Source organism: Oryzias latipes, chromosome 19, assembly GCF_053564925.1.
Source record: "Oryzias latipes strain Hd-rR chromosome 19, Olatipes_Hd-rR_3.1".
Classification (NCBI taxonomy): Eukaryota; Metazoa; Chordata; class Actinopteri; order Beloniformes; family Adrianichthyidae; genus Oryzias; species Oryzias latipes.
Window position 1 is genome coordinate 9,197,441 of NC_136255.1, and position 19,360 is coordinate 9,216,800.

At 40.1% G+C, this 19,360-nt stretch overlaps 1 protein-coding gene across 6 annotated transcripts in view; it reads right to left on the reverse strand.

Moving 5' to 3' along the window:
- The window catches only part of adgra1a (adhesion G protein-coupled receptor A1a), a 68,731-nt gene extending 49,969 nt beyond the window's left edge, over positions 1–18,762 (reverse strand). Inside the window, exons 1-2 of one of the 6 annotated variants that reach the window (XM_011473518.4) lie at positions 18,663–18,762; positions 17,813–18,086 (exon numbers count right to left, since the gene is read on the reverse strand). In XM_011473518.4, coding sequence (XP_011471820.1) covers positions 17,813–17,815 — 3 coding nt within the window. In that variant the 5' untranslated portion in view covers positions 17,816–18,086; positions 18,663–18,762. Of the gene's footprint in view, positions 1–3,111; positions 3,159–17,812; positions 18,310–18,662 lie in introns of those variants that run through there. The other 5 variants (XM_004086840.5, XM_078937760.1, XM_011473517.4 and 2 more) reach the window with 5 other exon arrangements.
- Between the last annotated feature and the right edge of the window lie 598 nt (positions 18,763–19,360).

The following is a 19,360-nucleotide window of genomic DNA, read 5'->3' on the forward strand; positions in this document are numbered from 1 at the left end:
ATTAAAACATCAATGTGAATAAACAGAAGAGAGACTGATCACTCAAAATTGCTAAACTTTATTTTATTTTTTTTATTGAATCTCAAACTTCAGCAAGAGTCCATTACAAATTTCACGATAAACATTTGTATGCCTTAAAAATATAAGTTTTGGAATGTCTTGGTTTATAAGTCCACTCACCACGACAAGATGCAGATCTAGAGAGGAACACAAGTGTAAAATTAAAGGTCCCGTACCATGGAAAATCAACTTTATGAGCTTTTATGTGTATTAGAATGTTAATTCATGAATTCATGAAAAACAAACCCAAAACAGTATTTTGATCCATTCACGCATCCCTGAGTATTCCTCTAATGACCTGCGTCCTGAGCACCAGTCCTTCCCAATCCACGAAAATGAGTGGGTCCTCACATTGTTACGTAGACTAAAGAAAAAGGCCCCTTCCAGGAAAACTGTGCTGTAGGCACCACCCCCAGGCTAACACACATAACTCATAACTAGCAAACAACTACATCATTCTAATGAAAACAACTGACAATGAATTGGAAAAGAAGTTATAGTCATTCAAAAAATCATTCAGTTATTTTTTTTTTTAGAATAATGGAAAATTAATTTTTACACTTTAAAACCAAAAAAATAAAACCACCATTAACTGTGTAACGCAGGGGTCTCAAACTCGCGGCCCGCGGGCTATTTGCGGCCCCCAAGATGATATTTTGCGGCCCCCACCTTAATATCAAAGTTTAATGTAAATGCCGCCCGCCAGTTTGTATGAATGACATCTTTTCAGTTTTGTGTGCGGAGCTAAAGAACCAACCAATCACAGTGGAGTATATGACTCTTGTGGGCGGGACATTGACCGGGCTTGAAAGCAGGAGAACATTTAATTCAGGTAACCTATCAGCCCCCTCCCCGGACCACATTAAGGAGTTCCTTACTTTACTTTTTAGAATGTATCTAAATCCATGCAGTCAGTGCTGAACTTTTCTTTGGGCCGCACAGACCCGGAGGAGGGCTGAGGTTATGGTTACGCGCGCGCGGCGTATTATTAACCCCAACACGGGTCTCTCCGCTCCCGCAGGAGATGGGTCGCTGCGGAGAATAAATGTCCCACACCAACATGCGTGACAGCTAAATGGGCATTAAGCACGTGCGAGCGACAACACGATGTAGTCTTAGACACACTGAAAATACTTGGGGGAAATGCAACGATAGACGTGAGATGAACCAACGCCGCTCCCGGATCCGCAGGGGGGGGGGGGGGGGGGGGGGGGGATGAAACTGAGGCGAAGCTGCAGCGAGACTGAAGGAGAGCAGGAAGTTGGAGTTGTCGTTAACATTCAATTTAGTTTTAAAGTGCCTCTCCCCCTAAGTATGATCTGTTATATTTTTTATATGTATTTTATTGTTTTGTAATGTATGTAGCCTTTTGTTTTAATCAATAGGTATTTTAAATTATTTTAATTGATCACTCGACTACAAAAACCGTCAAGACCCATTTCCCATAATGCATTGTTTTGTAGTGAACAATGAACATGCTGCAGAACAAAACAAAGAAAGCCTGGAAATATTAATAAGAAATTACAAATCATATATTCCGTTTTTTTTTTTGCTCTTTTATCATTTTTTAGAGCATTTTTTTTTAGAGCCGGACTCCTGCTTCATTTTTAGCAATAATTTCTTAATGTGTGACGTCCTGTGTGTGTCTTTGTGAAACATATCAGAGGGATTAGATCTAAAAAAAAACTTATTGTGATTAATATGTTTAGGTCTTATGAAAAATTAAAGACTAAATAATAGAACTCATCAGTGGGATTACTCCAAAAATATTTGGCATTTCCCTAAATTTTTGCACCAACAGTAGAAATCCTCCAAAAAAACTCAATCCATAAAAAATGGTCTGCGCTCCCCACCCCTCCCCTTCCCTCTGACACACGCGGCTCCGTCTCTATGACGGGAGGCGCAGCTGCGGCCCAGAGTTGATTGTTAGGTAGAAAAAGACTCCCAATCACCTGTTAGTGTGATTCAGCCAGCCACCGGCGAGTTGCGCCCCCCCTCTCGAGTTTTTTGACTTGTTATGTTCCAAAGACTACCGCAAAGAGGTGTGGCCGCAAGCGTCTTGCAGCTGAGGGCGGTGGTCACGTGCGCGTCGGGTCTGCTGTGTGGGAGCAAGGAATTGTGGGAAATAATCCCCATTGCCTGCTTTTGTCGAAATTGGGTTGAGCACGGGTGTTTGTTCTGTGATTGACAGGTAATGTTGGACAGAAAAAAAAAAAAAAAGTTCACACACCAGGCGTTGCGTCCATCTGGGTGATCTCAGACACGCTTATTGTGCATCTTGGCTGCACCTATTTGGTGTCACCAACATGAATTTCGATGCGTTTTTTATGAAAATAAAGGAGTGGCTGACCGGCTGCTCTACAATAACTTGAGACCGAGGTTTAAATGTGCAAAAAGTCATAAGAAAGAAAATCCAAAAATGGTTACTGAATTTTGTTTCTCCTTTACTAATTTGTGTTTTAAAAAGTAAACTTAAAAAAAAAATTCAACATAGATTCAAAATAGGGAGCACATCCTCTCTGACTTCACCTTCAAAAAGTTCAAGTACAGTCCAGATTTCCTGACAATGATCTTCATCCACTCTGAGGGTCTCAGCTGTTTGGGAGGAAGTGCTGCCAAGTGTCCAGCAGTAAGCAGACGTGTTCCAAAGAACCCAATGATGGAGGTTCCAGAACTGTAAAATTGGAGTCTTCTTTTTTGTTTAATAGTTATAATTCAACAGTGTTAACTAAACTGTGTTAATAAGGATGTTTAAATGAGAAAACAGTAGATATAAAAGACTAAATGAACAGAAATGTTTTATGATTTATTTACTTATTTACTTTTTTTATTTACGTATTTTATTTGAATTTTATGAGTACATTTTGTACATAAAAACAGTTAATAATAGAGTATAGTTAATAGTATAGTACATGTTCCATACAAATTTATTGGCTCTCAGACACTCACAAGTAGCATGTGATGAAGTTGCGGCCCTCCCTCAGCTAGACCCTGCATTCAGTGGCCCCCAGGCAAATTGAGTTTGAGACCCTTGGTGTAACATGTACTTACCGAAGTATCTGCAGTTTCATAAAGGATACCCTAAGCTGTTGATGAACCTGCATATAGAAAAACAGAGGAAATGCAACTAAACAAGTTAAACAGAATTTTTAACATGTTATAGCTCCTAATGTGTTAAATCTTTTCCAAATAAATAATGACAATGACAACAGAGACTTAGCTATGCTGCAATTCCTTAAGTTTTGGCTTTCTTAACTGTGTAGCTAAGCACAAAGTCAAAGTAGCTGTGTTTTTTCCAAAAGTGGACCGTTTATTACACACCTATGCCATCAGTAGCACTACGTCGGAATCACTCAACCACTTATTACCATTTCATGATGCAGAAACAAGCTTTGTATTGCATTTTGAAAATTCCAGTAGCCACACTAAATGCCTCTAAATAAACGGAATAGACAAAACAGTAAACAAATCTCACTATGCAACTACATCCAGAAAAAAACAGAAAATAACCAAAGAAATTTGGAATATTGTTTATCATGATATTTATCATTTCATTCATCAAAAAGTTGGATTTGATGACAAAATCAATCTTCCTCTCTTTCCTCAAAAACAGTTCTATCACCCTGTTGTGTAGATTATCGCGCTTGAGTTTAGTCAACAAGTCCTTTCCATTGCCATCAAGGCCAGTGCTGAGAGCCGAGTCTGTCCAGTTGTGCTTCTGCGTAGATTTTATTAGCTTTAGAGCCAAATAACGATGTACGTTCGACAGATGCAGTGGACACGGGGATGGCCAGCGCCAAACACACAAATCTCTACAGCTGTTTCACGATCTCACTCAGATTTTTCTGATAAAGAAAGTTAAGGACATCAGTGGGAGATTTTCCTGCAAAATCCTCCATGGAGTACATTACCGTCAGCTCTCTTTTTAACTGAGACAGATCAAAAAGTGCTCCCCGGCTCCTCGTCAAACTGGGAAAGGCTGGATGTGTCTTCCTGAAACTTCTGTCCAACCAGAATGACTTAACACTGTGACATTGCCTAAGCCTGCTAGAAGGCCCAGCTGACACCAACTCAAAATCTGATTGGTTGAAAGAAATCAATGACCAACATTGATTTCGCATCACAGGACCTTCAGGACTCATGGTGAAAGCCCTTACCCTGCCTGGCAACAAAGGACAGGTGAGATGTAAATGGTTAAATGCTCCAATATAAAAAGAAAAGTCTGTCTGAAAGCAGCATAACCATCATAAACACAATTAAAGCCGCAAGCGGCGTTGTATGGCCCGCAGACGCAACGCGCCTTCCACGGCCAACTCTACGCACCACCGCCCTCACCGCCCACTTTTGATAATGGCTAGTCAAAACTGCATATGCTAATTATGCTAACTATGCTAGCTATGCTAATGTGGCTAAAAGTGCTAGCATTGCGATCAGCATCATCAACTGACTCAGAAAAACACATTACCTAAAATGCTAATTATGCTAACTATGCTAGCTATGCTAATGTGGCTAAAAGTGCTAGCATAGCGATCAGCATCATCAACTGACTCAGAAAAACACATTACCTAAAATGCTAATTATGCTAACTATGCTAGCTATGCTAATGTGGCTAAAAGTGCTAGCATAGCGATCAGCATCATCAACTGACTCAGAAAAACACATTACCTAAAATGCTAATTATGCTAACAATGCTAGCTATGCTAATGTGGCTAAAAGTGCTAACATAGCGCTCAGCATCATCAACTGACTCAGAAAATCACATTACCTAAAATGCTAATTATGCTAACTATGCTAGCTATGCTAATGTGGCTAAAAGTGCTAGCATTGTGATCAGCATCACCAACTCTCTCAGAAAAACACATTCCTGAAGATGCTAATTATGCTAACTATGCTAAATATGCTAATGTGGCTAAAAGTGCTAACATAGCGATCAGCATCATCAACTGACTCAGTAAAACACATTCCTCCATTGGTGAGAGCTATATGTCATAAGTTAGTAAGAAAAAAAAAAATCACTTTTTTCAAAATGGCGGCTTTTCTGTTGATTTTATCTCCATAGCAACCATTTTATAGTTTGGTCCCCTCGGGAGAACGAACATATTGACGTCAGTTTCGGACAAATCGGTAAAAGTAAACTTTTTGTTGTCCTTAGCAACAGTGGTTTTATGCTAACCACGCCCACATTCCTTATATGTCCATATCCAGTGTTTTTCAATGTATTCAGTTCCTGCTATGGATGCATGCATTCAATTTTCACTGTATTCCAATGAAAAGCATGGGAGTTACAACAGTGCGCCACTTTGCTAGCTCACCACGCGGACGCTGTTCAAAATCTACAACTTCTAATTCCAACATTTTTTCCACAGTAGCTTGCCATTGATGCCCAAAAAGTTTAGAGACGATCGATAAAAATTCCAACGACAAGTTTACGTTTGAATCCAGTGGCAAAGGTGTTTTTTATAGAAAATTCAAGATGGCCGCCTTTTCCCGAGGTCAAAGGTCGACGAAACTCCAGAGGTAGTTGTGGACTTGCTCTAGCAACATGTGAGTGACATTTCGTGAAAATCCCTGGAAAAAAAGTTCATTTTTTTCATATTGTGTAAAAACGCGAAAATGGGGAAATTGCAGATTTTGGCACAAAATGGCCGCCAAACCGTAAGTCGTGTAACCATCCCGTAATGATTTCAAAACTTCCTTTGGATATCGCTAACAAGGGTACATTGGTTTCGTTTGGTGATTCTCAAAAAAAAAGTTCCGAATTTTTTCGTTTTTGCCGAGTCGGCACATTTTTTTGCGACGGTTTTTTGCTTACCACGCCCACATTCCTTTATCGATCTTGTCGTGCGTGACATCGTTTTGTTCAGCGCGGGCCAGGGAATTGCATATTTCCTCTTCACGACATTCCGATGAAAAATGTGCGAGCTAGCTAAGATGGCAACGGTTGCGAGCTCGCCACGTGCACGCTGTTCAAATTCTACAACTTTTAATTCCAACATTTTGTCCAGAGTAGCTGGCCATTGATGCCCGAAAAGTTACGAGACAATTGATGAAAATTCCAATGACGAGTTTTCGTTTGTATCTGGTGCTAAAGGTGCTTTTTTGAGAAAATTACAGATGGCGGCCTTTTCCCAAGGTCAAAGGTCAACGAAGCTTCTGTGGTGTTTGTAGACTGGAGCTGGCAGCAAGTGTGTGCAATTGCGTGAAATTCGCTCAAACAAAAGCGTTGTTTCCCCATATCGTGGGAAAACACGAAAATCGCCAATTCTCAGAGTTCGCCACAAAATGGCCGCCAAGCCGTAGGTCGTGTGGCCGCCCCGTAATGATTTCAAAACTTCTTTGGGATATCCCCGACACGTGTGTTTTGGTTTCGCGACTGTATTTTGAAGTACATTTTGTCGGGCCCCATACGCGATTTTCGGCCCATTCATTTTTTTGACGGGATCGCTGGCCGTGATGTCATCGTCTTCGGGGGGGTGACGTTGATTTTGTGGAAAATTCATTTGCAATTTATCCCAGGTGTGTGCACGTTTTGGTGACATTTCGATCATGCGGCGGGGGTCACATTCTCGCTGAAAGGCGGCGAAGTCGTCGTTCCAACTTCGAAAACAATATGGTCCTTGCAGTCAGTGACTGCTGCTGCGGGCCATAAAAATGGAATGGACAGACCATTTGGAATGATTTAATGAATATGCATGGCCAAAGTATAATTAACACATGATTCAGATATTTCTTAGGCCTTCAAAGAAATCCTTGCAGGCCCTGACGGCCCACCACCATCTGAATCCTGTCCATGTATATTATGACCTTGACAAAAAAAATAACATAAATGAAAAATGGTGACTGAATTGACTTAATTTCGCTGGAGCCGGAAGTAATGCATTTTCTATGTGTTATGTCACACTCACTCAGTCCAGTTCTCTTATGCAGTCATTGGTTTAAGCACACACCAATATTCAATGTGTGTTCAGATGAGGCTCATTTGTCAGTGTTGCTTGTAAAAATAAAAAACATGTTTTACACACTTTTTTATAAGTCGACATTTCTGCATTGATTTTTTTCAATTTGATGTAAGATTTAACTATAAATTTGTTTTCATCAGCTATAAACATAAGTTTAAAATGAACAGAAATTAATGCTTTAACCCAGTAGCCTGTTAACCTATGCGATGAATTACTTGGTGAATTCAGTTATGGAAATGAATAATACATTTTATTAATCCTTTTTAATGCTTATGATTTTAATTACCAGTAAACCTTGAGGCTCAAATTATGCCATCATCAACTGTATGGGGTTTTTTCAAAGTTAGTCTAAAGAGAAAACAAGGCAAGAAGAAAAGTAGAAGCTGCAACAGACTTTCTATGTACCACTTAAGTTACCTACAATATTTTATTTTGGCAGATAATGATTGAAAAATGCACACAACTTTATAATGCATCAATACTTTTTTCACTTCTAATTACAAAGACATACTAGTGTCCTACCTCATTTGATTCGTCCAGGTAGAATGGCACAGACAGTGTTCTCACAGACTGCGGCAGCAAAGAACAAAGCTTACTAAGAACAGGTGAAACTAATGTATGTGGAGGAAATAAAAACTGTCCGATGAAATTAGTCATACTAAAAGGAAATGCTGGAGAGACTTGTGTGAGCACTTAACTGTAAAGTTCAGATGCTACTGTCCTACCTCAGTCAAATGGAACAGGTAGATTGGCAGGTGTTCTCACAGTTAGAGCTGAAAACAATGACTGACAATAAAACTGAGGCCAAATAGAAAATACAGAAGCCAACAGGGAAAAAAGAGTTTAAAATAAAGTACAAGTACAGTAAAACACACAAATCCAAACTTTTTTTAAAAAATTGCATTCAAATACACATTCCAATATCAATAACAATGATGGTCGCATGGTGCAATTTCCTAAACAAGGTCTTCAAACAACAATAAAAAAAACATTCAAAAAAATGTTGTCCTCCACCAGATCCCTGGAAACACCTTAGACATCTCAGTCTAGAAAGATGATCAAATTTGATCTGCTTTTTTTCTCAAGACAAATAAACCAACACATAAAAATACACAAAAGGAAGAAAAATGAGTGTTAGCTGCCTGCAACCTGTGACGTGAGCTAAGCACACATTAGCTTAACATGAATGGCTAAACAAAACAAAAAAAGATAACCCACACAAACCATAAAGAACTGACAAAGACTTCCCAGCTATTTATGAAAGACTAGCAACAATTTAATAAAAAAAACAAATGGTAAAGAACAGATACAAAGACAAAACATGTTTTCATCTCATTCACAGCCAGTAGCATTCTGGCCATGAATCAATCAATTTATAATTTGGGAAGCACTTGTAAAAGCAGAGGTAACCAAAGTGCTGAACATAAAATCAAATATTTAAAAAATCACTAAACAATATAATACAATGAAAAAAACAATTACAATAAAATCAAATTAAACCTTACAAACAATAAAATGATAAAAACAAAAAAAGAATGAAGTTAACAAGCTTGTTCACTAGATCTGCTCACTAGAGTTAAAAGCCTGGGTAAAAAGATGAGTTTTTAAAAGTGTCCTAAAATCACTGAGGGAACTGGCAGACCTCACAGAAAAGGGGAAAAAATTCCAGAGTTTAGGACCTGGGGCCTGTTTCAGAAAGGAGGTTAAGTGTAAACTCTGAGTGCGTTAACCCTGAAATCAGGGAAACCCTGGGGTTTCCGTTTCAGAATGGGAGGTTTGTTAAACTAGAGAAAGCAGAGTAAGTCAAACCCGTTTCTGAAAGAGAGGTAACTTATACTCAGAGTCAGTGTCCATGGTTACTTACGCTGTGAACCTAACCTGGTCGGGAGCAGGTTTTATTCTCTAAACTCAAGGTTTCTGCCGGTCCCCTCCCCTTTTTAAAGACGAAGCTGTATTTTTCGCTTTAACCTTCATTGCCCAAATTTCCGTCACACAGAGACAAGTGACAAGAATGGCTTGTCCTTTTTTGGAGGATCCAGTAGACGAGGAGGCTGCATTAATTCGTAGAGAATTACATTTACGTCATGCGAGGATTTTGAGACCTAGACTCGATTTCTTGTCATTTCCCCATACGTTTTTGTTTGAGCGTTACCGTTTTTCGTTGCAATCAATTACATATATACAATGAAAACAACATTAGATATGTATTGCTATGTAGATGTTGTCAAATATTGTCAACAAAGCCTACATCCATGACATGCTCAAATTTGACCTGATTGAATTATGTTTTTATACTTCATTTTTAGCTGCTGCCATGTTCTTTTAATTCCTGCAGGATTGCATCTACAAGAAAATGAAATCAGGGACATTGAATTAGATTAATGTAACAATTACTTTTAGGAAACACAATTTGCTAGTACTGCTTAATTTCTTAATCCCATATAAACCTATCCCACTTCATCAATACAATGGTAGACAAAAGTTCACTTTTAAAATCCCAATTGCATGTTTTAATATTAAACTGACCAACGTTTGCAAGAAGAACCGATTGGTTCTGTACACTATGCAGCATTTCATGCAATTACACCAGGAAAAAAACACTTCAAAAGTACACCTAAATATCGCCATTTTTATTTCACACCTTACGCTATTTAAAAAGTTATTACAGCCAATATTTTATAACAATGATTTAAATGCAAACTTACGCATTAACTTGAGCAGCTATGTTTTCCCACGCTAACTGTCTCTGTTTTGCAGATGCAGCGGTGTTGCTTGTCATCCGGAATATGTGCTCATATTCACTGTAACTCTGCAGCAGCACGTCAAGTTCAGCTGGCGAAAAATACGCAGACCTCTTTTTTTCCACGGTTGCCATGGTGACTCGTAATATCTGCGCTCCATTGATAATGGCTTCTTATAGTCGCGGTGCGGACGCTTACCTCCGAATCAGTCCACTCAGAATAGATTGACCTAACTCCGATCAGCTTCTCTGAAACAGAAAACTCAGAGTTGTTAATCTCTCGATTGACCAACTCAGAGTTCAAGTTTAACCTCAGAGTTTGGTTGAACCTCCTTTCTAAAACAGGCCCCTGCAACTGAAAAGGCTTTGTCTGCCAGAGTCACAAGTCCAGTCCTGGGAACCATTAAAAGCGTTTGATCTTCAGATCTTAGGATTTGTCGTGGACATAAAGATGTAGAAGCTTTGAAAGATACTGAGATGAAAGACCATTCAAACATTTAAAAATCAGTGGGTCGGTGGAGTGGGTCTTTAGGACTGTCAATTGTTTGCTACCGAACCATTCAAGTTGTTTGTTTAAATTCGTCTTTTGCCAGAAAAGGTATTATTTTGAAAATATCCATGTAAAATCCTACATGCAACACTAATGCATGCACTCATACATGCAAAGTCATAAAAGGTTTACTCACCAAAGACTTCATACAAGTCTGAGTTGGCGTCAGTATTGCCCAAAAAACAGCCACGAGGCGGGGACAACAGCAAAGCGGCCAATTTGGAGTTTTACACAGGTGCGCAGGACAAGTTTAACAAACGCGCAGGGACTACTTTCAGGAGCGCAAGAATACTTCCACGAGCACGCAGGAAAGGAATTAAGAGCACACAGGAGTAGAGGAGCAGACATGGAGACTGAACTATGCCCGTTGAACGTTCATTGTGTGCGTGGAGTTTGATCCAAGCTCGTGGGTGAGAATACCCTGGGGTTTTTACATTCTGCCTCACAGTTGAAGTGTATCTATGGCCGAACTCATTTGTTAAAGTGGGATTGCAGACTTGCAGAAACTATAACTGACAACTTCATTTATGTCCCCCACAGCTAGTTGCTTAAACACTGCATTAAACACTGACCCTTTTTCTTTCCCACTTGTCTGATGCGTGCGCTGTAGAACCACATTGCTCAATATAGATTTGCAAATAATAATCATAATTTTCAGTGTGCAAAACTTTTACTTTGTGATTGTTATTGTTTGAGGTTCATAGTCATGTAAATGGTCGCTGTGATGTAAAGCAAAGTACAAACATTCATATTAAAAGACATGCACACAAAAGGTAAGGCCCGAGCTTAACACATGTGTAAAGAGCAGTAGTGCATACAGTACGGACAAAAAATTTGGACACACCTTCTCATTCAAAGAGCTTTCTTTATTTTCATGACTATGAAAATTGTAGAGTCACACTGAAGGCATCAAAACTGTGAATTAACACGTTGAATTACATACATAACAAAAAAGGGTGAAACAACTGAAAGTATGTCATATTGTAGATTCTTCATAGTAGCCACCTTTTGATTTGATAACTGCTTTGCACTCTCTTGGCATTCTCTTGATGAACTTCAAGAGGTAGTCACCTGAAATGTTTTTCACTTCATAGGTGTGCCCTGTCAGGTTTAATAAGTGTGATTTCTTGACCTTTAAATGGGTTTGGGACCATCAGTTGTGTTGTGCAGAAGTCAAGTGGATACACAGCTGATAGTCCAACTGAATAGACTGTTAGAATTTGTATTATGGTAAGGAAAAAGCAGCTGAGTACAGAAAAATAAGTGGCCATCATTACTGTAATCCCTGTGCTATCCTAGCCACTTTAACATTAGGAGTTGGGTCATTTTTATCTAACCTTTATTTACCCAGACCCACTAGACACTGCGCTGAACCTTTTTTCTTCAATGATTTGTGATCTTCACTGGTGTCCATGGATGACACCTAATCTTTTCACCTTTATCCACCTTTCTCATGGTACGGATAACATGTCAATGTAAGGGTGGGGTCATCTAAGATAGCACAAGGGTTAAAGAAATGAAGGTCAGTCAGTCCAAAAAATTGGAAAGCGTCCCCAAGTGCAGTCAAAAAAAAACATCAAGCGCTACAAAGAAACTGGCTCACATGCGGACCGCCCCAGGAAAGGAAGACAAAGAGTAACCTCTCCTGCAAAGGATAAGTTCATCCAAGTCACCAGCCTCAGAAATCGCAGGTTAACAGCATCTCAGATTAGAGAGCAGGTCAATGGCACATAGGCTACGTTCACACTGCAGGCTGAAACAACCCAATTCCGAATTTTTTCCCCCTAAGCGGCCCAATTCCGATCTTTTCATGACAGTCTGAATGACACAGATCCGATCTTTTCAATTGCGACCCAGGCCCCGTGGATTTGCCGTCCTGATTCCGAATTGTAGCCGTTCTTTTCAATTGCGACCGCCGTCTGACCGGCCAGGCGACTTGATTCCGAACCGTATGTCATCGACACTTAACAAACGTCATCATTTTGCGTTGAAGTAGGCGGGAACGAGAACGTAAACATCAACCATGGTGGACGATGCTGCTGAGACCAGTCAGTGGAAGGGAAGAAGGTCACTGATTGGATTAATATTTGGGCTGATCGCTCTTTTCAAGCCAAACTCCAGGGCTCTTATCGCAACTGGGCGGTTTTTGAAAAAAATTCCAGCTAAATGGCAGAGCGTGGTGTTGAACCTTTCCCGCGATAACTTTTTTTTCTTTCTCCCCTTTGACCGTGCTCAAGCGCGGGGGACCCGAGGCGATCCTCCTCCTCCTCCCTGTTCTGATCCTTAGTTTCTCCAGAACGGGTTAATAGAGTCCATAGCATTTAATCTGGGGGAAACCTTCTTTTATTACCGTCCTCCGTAACACACAACAGGAATGCGCGCCCACACTGCCCCCCCTCCCTATTCTCTATCGCGGCACGCGCTTGCACACACACACACACGCAGGGGCGCGGCCCCAACACATACACATTCCTCTTCCACTACAGTGGGTACAGACGATCCCGACTCCAATGCCTTCTTAAAATGAGAAGATTGTAATTGTGCTGCTCCTTCGTGAAAATATATTTAATATTACAAAAAGAGCTCCGCTTTTGACAACACTGTTGTTGACATCCATTGTTAACGTTGGCTCCGCAAACAACAAGTGACGTCGTTCACCGTTGAGTATTCTTCTGGCTTCTGCGCATGCGGGTCTCGTTTGGGTCGTGTCACGGTCACACTGGAGATCACAAAAGTTCGGATTTACTTGGAAATGTGAACGGTCTAGCAAACAATCCGAATTGAGCATTAAGCCCTGCAGTGTGAACGTAGCCATAGAGTTCTAGCAGCAGACACATCTCTACAGCAACTGTTGAAAGGAGACTGTGAATCAGCTAGGAAACCACTGCTGAAGAAAGGCAACAAGCAGAAGAGACTTGTTTGGGCTAAAGAACAAAAGGAATGGATATTAGACCAGTGGAAATCTGTGCTTTTGTCTGATGAGTCCAGATTTTTGGTTCCAACCACTATGCCTTTGTGCGACGCAGAAAAGGTGAACGGATGGACTCTACATGCCTGGTTTCCACCGTGAAGCATGGAGGAGGAGGTGTGATGGTGTGGGGGTGCTTTGCTGGTGACACTGTTGAGGATTTATTCAACATTGAAGTCATGCTGAACCAGCATGGCTACCACAGCATCTTGCAGCAGCATGCTATTCCATCCGGTTTGCGTTTAGTTGGACCATCACTTATTTTTCAACATGACAATAACCTAAAACATACCTCCAATCTGTGTAAGGGCTATTTGACCAAGAAGGAGAGTGATGGGGTGCTGCGCCAGATGACCTGGCCTCCACAGTCACTGGACCTGAACTCAATCGAGATGGTTTGGGGTGAGCTGGACTGCAGAGTGAAGGCAAAAGGGCCAACAAGAGCTAAGCATCTCTGGGAACTCCTTCAAGACTGTTGGAAGACCATTTCAGGTGTCTACCTCTTGAAGCTCATCAAGAAAATGCCAAGAATGGGCAAAGCAGTAATCAACGCAGAAGGTGGCTACTATGTAGAACCTACTATATGACATATTTTCAGTTGTTTTACACTTTTTGTTATGTATATAATTCCACGTGATAATTCATAGTTCTGATGCCTTCCGTTTGACTCTACAATTTTGATAGTCATGAAAATAAAGAAAACTCTTTGAATGAGAAGGTGTGTCCAAACTTTTGGTCTGTCCTGTAAGTACAGAGCCCGTGAGCTGACATGGGTAAAAAAAATATAAATTTCGTTCCCACAAAACAATAATTCGTTCCCATGAAACAATATTACGTTTCCATAGAATAAAAATTTTCTAATACACATTCATCCTGTTGTATTTGAATGTACCTCAGTTACAGTGACATGTTGATTGGTCAAGATGCATGTTGGGATGTGCGATGCATGATGGGATATGTACGTAGCATGTAGCCTTCGGATGTATGACTGCTAACAAATTTGTGGGAACTAAATAATTATTTCATGCAAACTAAATATTATTTTGTGGAAACAATTTAAATTTTTCGTGGGAAAAAAATATTATTTAGTGGGAATGAATTTTTGTTTCGTGGGAATGAAATATGTATTTTTTTACCCATGTCAGCTCACGGGCTTCATACCTAGTGCCCCCTAGGCCTGTCAGAAATCACTGTAACACGAAGTTACTTCCAGGCGGCTGGATGGCTAATTTGGTTTTGTACATCACTGACGCATAGGAAACCAGGGTATGCTTCATCCAGTGCGGGTCCCTTCATGCTACTGTCTATGTAGCCACAAGGGCTTCCAAGTCTGAGTCCACCTGTGCCCGTCCCCAGCCAAGATAAAACACAGGTTTGTGTAAGGAAGGGCATCTGCCGTAAAAATCTCTGCCAAACCATTTATGCATCAGTGAAAGTTGATTTGCTGTGGTGACCCCTGATGTGATATGCCGAAAAGTGAACAACAACAACCTAAATTACTTCCAATGAACCACAACTATGTTACCACTGCTAGTAACTTTAAACACTTTTTTTCTATCCAATGCACACAAAAAAGTATTTTTTATTTTAAATATATTGTAAATATTACCTATTTTATTCTTCAGCTTTTTGTCTTGTCCTGGATTGGGAAAATTCTCTACTAAAGGGCAAATCAAGGTTAATCTTTTATAACATCTGTAAGGGCGATATGAATAAAACTGGTCAGAAGGTGAGATAAGACTTTTTAAATCATTGGAAAGATGTGTATTTTCTTAAATGTATCTGGCACACAAAAATGTATATATCCTTGCCTGACAAAATCATTATTGTTTTTCCTACTTTTTTGCTTATAACTCCTCAAGACCCCATTTGTTAGAATAACTTAAGCAGCGAAGTCTGCCTAAAGGGCAGCACCCTGTTTGTAATTTTGGTCAATTTTATTTTTACTAGAACAATTTTTAGTAGGGGTGTGTATTGGCAAGAGTCTGGCAATACAATACGTATCCTGATAAGTGCTCCACAATACGATACATATCCCGATATTGTACCGTAAAACATTTTCTTTCTTCTTTTTTAAAATAAAAAAACTCTTTCAATACATCTTCCATTGTAATAAAATTGTCAAATTCCGTTTATTTAATGATCACAGTAAGTTGCTTTTACACAAGTAAATTCATTGTGCTTTTACTTTTAACAGTCAACATTGTCTGATATAAACAACAAAATATTTTTCATTATAAGAAAAAAAATTGAATGAATGTGCCTTAACTAATAAGTTTCTAAACGTATGATTGGGGTAATAAATGGTAAATGGCGTAAATTTATTTAGCACTTTTGTACCTTCCTCGAAGGTCCAAAGCGCTTTACAGTCACAGTCCCATTCACACACGCATTCACACACTGATGGCGGCTCCGCTGCCAAACCCTGGTGCCAACCTTCCACCAGAGGCAAGGTGGGGTTCAGTGTCTTGCCCAACTTTGACACATGAGCGGGCAAGGCGGGAATCAAACTTGCAATCTTACGATCATGGGTCGACCACCCTATCACTGCGCCATGGCCGCCCGCTAAAGTGCTGTTTATTTTCAACATCTCTTAATGTAGCTTCTCCAGTATTTTTAAACAGTTCAGGAGCCTGAATGGTACTAAAAAAAAGCCACTAACTGTTTCCACAAACAATAAAGAGTGAAAATGAGGCAGCATGACAGGGTGAAAGAGACCGCTTTAATATGGCAAAGATGGTTTGTTAAATAACAGTCTGCACTGCACTGCTACAGCCAAAAACTAAACTAGTAACTACTAGTAACTACTCACACGCTAAGTAAACTAGTTAGTCATCGCCACGATGTTGGCCTTTCTTTGGAGCGTTGAACACATCACTCTGATCGATTATGTCGCGAAACTAGAATCTATTGCTGGGAGGTTCTGCAGAAATTTGGCCCGCTTTGCCAATAGCATTTTGGCTGTTGCTAAGTGCATTAGACGCTGTAAAGCTGCACTGCTTTACTCGTTCTTATCTAAGCCCACTAAAAAGCACGGTAATCTGTGTTTTATATGTTACTGGCAGGAACATGGCACAGAGTTTCGGTTCGGTATAAAGAAAAACTTAGAAAAAGTAGTTTATGTCTCATAACAACGAAAGAAGCTGCCTCTAGCTGAGGTCTTCCTGTTGTTTGTGTGGTGTCGAGCAGCTCAGAGAGGTTACGTGTGCTTGGCTGCCAACAGTCGGAGGTTAAAGTGGAAAACAAGAGTCAGACGCTGAAGGACCCTCATAAATGATACAAGTAAAGTGAAATGATACAAGCATTGCCAAATGAACCATCGCGATACAGTATATCGCCTAATTGATTTTTTTCTAACACCCCTAATTTTTAGGATGATATTAGAATTTTGTGTGTGTGGTTATAAGTATGCCTTTAAGCAGAATTTCTTCCCGTCACCTTGGTGTGCTGTTTGTAAATACTGGATTGAGGCAGTGTGTAAACAGGTAATTAGGACCCTATTTTAGGAAGAACACTTAGTGGAAATCCTGACTGACTTTACAGCACATAAACTCAGGATAGATGGGTTCACAAAGATGGATAGCTTATTGTTTGAGTTTGCTGCTATGGCATCTTAGCCTGTGAACCTAACCTTGCTGGAAGCAGACTGTAAAACTGACAAAAATCTGATCTAGTTCAGGCTCCTCCCACCCAGTAGCACAGAATGTGAATCTTCAAGTGATTATTGCAGAGAAATAATTTAGATGTGTTTTTTTAAAAAGGTGTTTGCGATAGATTCTCTTCTGCATATGTTTGTAAAAAATAAGATCAAGAAATGTAATGTTTAAAAATTAAGCTTCATGAAATAACCTATTTTAAGCAAATTAACTGATTTATTCATTTCACTTTGCATGGTTTCATATAATCATAATGAATGATCCTATTATTATTATTTTATAATATTTTTGTAAGGTTTCTGTTGGAATACATTAAAAACCTGCTCTTAAAAACAAGAATTTAAATTTAAAGACAAGAGCTAGTCTCTAACATGCAGACACGATCACCTTATAACCTTTCCAGGTGACTACATACATCCCTCCATGTCATGGAATGTAAACTACAAACTGTTGAAAGTGTTACTGTTATTAATACCTTTCTTTCAATACTAAACTACAAGTCCAAACCAGATACCCTTCATGAAACATCAGTGAAACTGATGAAATCAGGAAACAGAATAATCAAATTAGTCAATAACCAAAATATTGGTTAGTTGCAGTCCTGTTATCAGGTTTCTGATGAGTTTCTTAATGTGACTTGGAATAGAAAGTAGTTTGCTATTGTTCATGACTCTGGGAGGTTATGTTTTGTGAACATCAGCTCCTTACAACATACTGATGTTCACAGAAGAACATCTCTATGTTCTCTATCTCTATCTGACATCTACAGTCAGCTACAAACCTAGCCTCACAAAGTTGTAAGTATTTTGGTGATGAAGACGATAAATAAGACAAGAGGGCCCACTTGTGATCATGATCAGAAAAAAGGTAATCATTTACCATGAGAGTGGGTGGGTGCGGATTAATCCGTGAGGGTCTTCTTCTCTGTTCCGGAGGTCCCCCTCCTACCCGCTGTGCACCTCCAAGATAAGCGGCTGGATGCGGATGATACGCTGGGTCCGATCAGCTCCTCGGCCCCGGCGAGGGGTGTGCTGTGCTGACGGCCTGCCGTGGCGTCCCAGTACCTCCATCCGCGTGTGCGGTGCTGCTTACGGCGCAGTCTTCATATCTCGCTCCGCGTGACGCATGACCGTGGGTGGATGGTGAGAGGATGCTGAGCAAACATTCAATTTAGCACCTGGAAAAACACGCTCTTTCACCGCGTGACCCTCACACGCACGAGCCAAAGAAGAAGCTGGGCAGAGCTTTCACGCGCGCACACATATTAGATCGCAATGTAAGGGAAAATAACCCGCGAAGCAGCGTTTCTGCTCCTCCTTCTTTCAGCTCTGTGAGAGCGCGCTTGCCGAATGTGACGCAAGCAGCCGTGTGACTGTGAGGACCGCGCGCTTGATGGGTCATCTAGCTTCGTTCCATGCGCGTGACACTGAAAGAATTTTCAGCTCTCCTTCAGCCTTGACAGAATCCGAGACCGCGCATTTCTCCTGTGATTATACAGTTTGTAGCATTACAAGTAAATTAAAAAGTCTAACCAGTCAAAATGTGAACTAGTTGTCGATATTTTATGAGGGCGTAAAGACAACTGAGCAGGCATTTAGGAACTGAGTGAGTGAAACTTACAACCGCGCTGGTGCAATTCTAACTAAGCGACCCCGTATTTCACAATTGCACGGCTGCAATCCTAACTGAGCAGTGATCTTGCTCGGTCAGATCCTTTTTGCGCGCTCACCTGGATTTACGATCAGTGTTCAGACTGGTGTCAAGCCAGCCCTCTCTCGTCGAACGGCTGTCAAGTGAGCCCTCTCTCAAAAACGGTGTGCCGCTTTTTTACATACATTGCGGTAACAGCAAGAATGCCTTCAGTCGGGTAAAAGCAAAGTGTAAGAACTGTCATTATACTCATATACTATTTACACATACGCCCCCCTCCCCCGTATATAACTATATATTTATAAGTGTATATTTAATTATATGTTTGAGGTGAATTATCAATTAAAGGCAAAATTAAAATCATATATTAAAGAGGATATACTATAATGTTCACTTATTTTTAGGAAGAAATCACCTAGTTTCCACAGAGTCATTTCACTTCTCACTTATACTATCCCACCTGGTGAGGTCACAAAATAAGTTTTAGATGGATCTGATGTAGAATTTCAAAATAAAACCCAATTGAAATCAGTTATAATTGCGTTATCGCCATATGTTGACAGCTGTAAAATGAAAACTGCTTGTTTCCACAGAGTCATTTCACTTCTCACTGATAGAAACCCACCTGGTGATGTCACAAAATAGGTTTCAGAGGAATCTGATGTAGAATTTCAAAATAAGGCCCAATTCTAATCAGTTATAAATGCATTATTGCCATACGTTGACAATGGTGTAAAATGAAAACTGCTAGTTTACACAGAATCATTTTATTTCTCA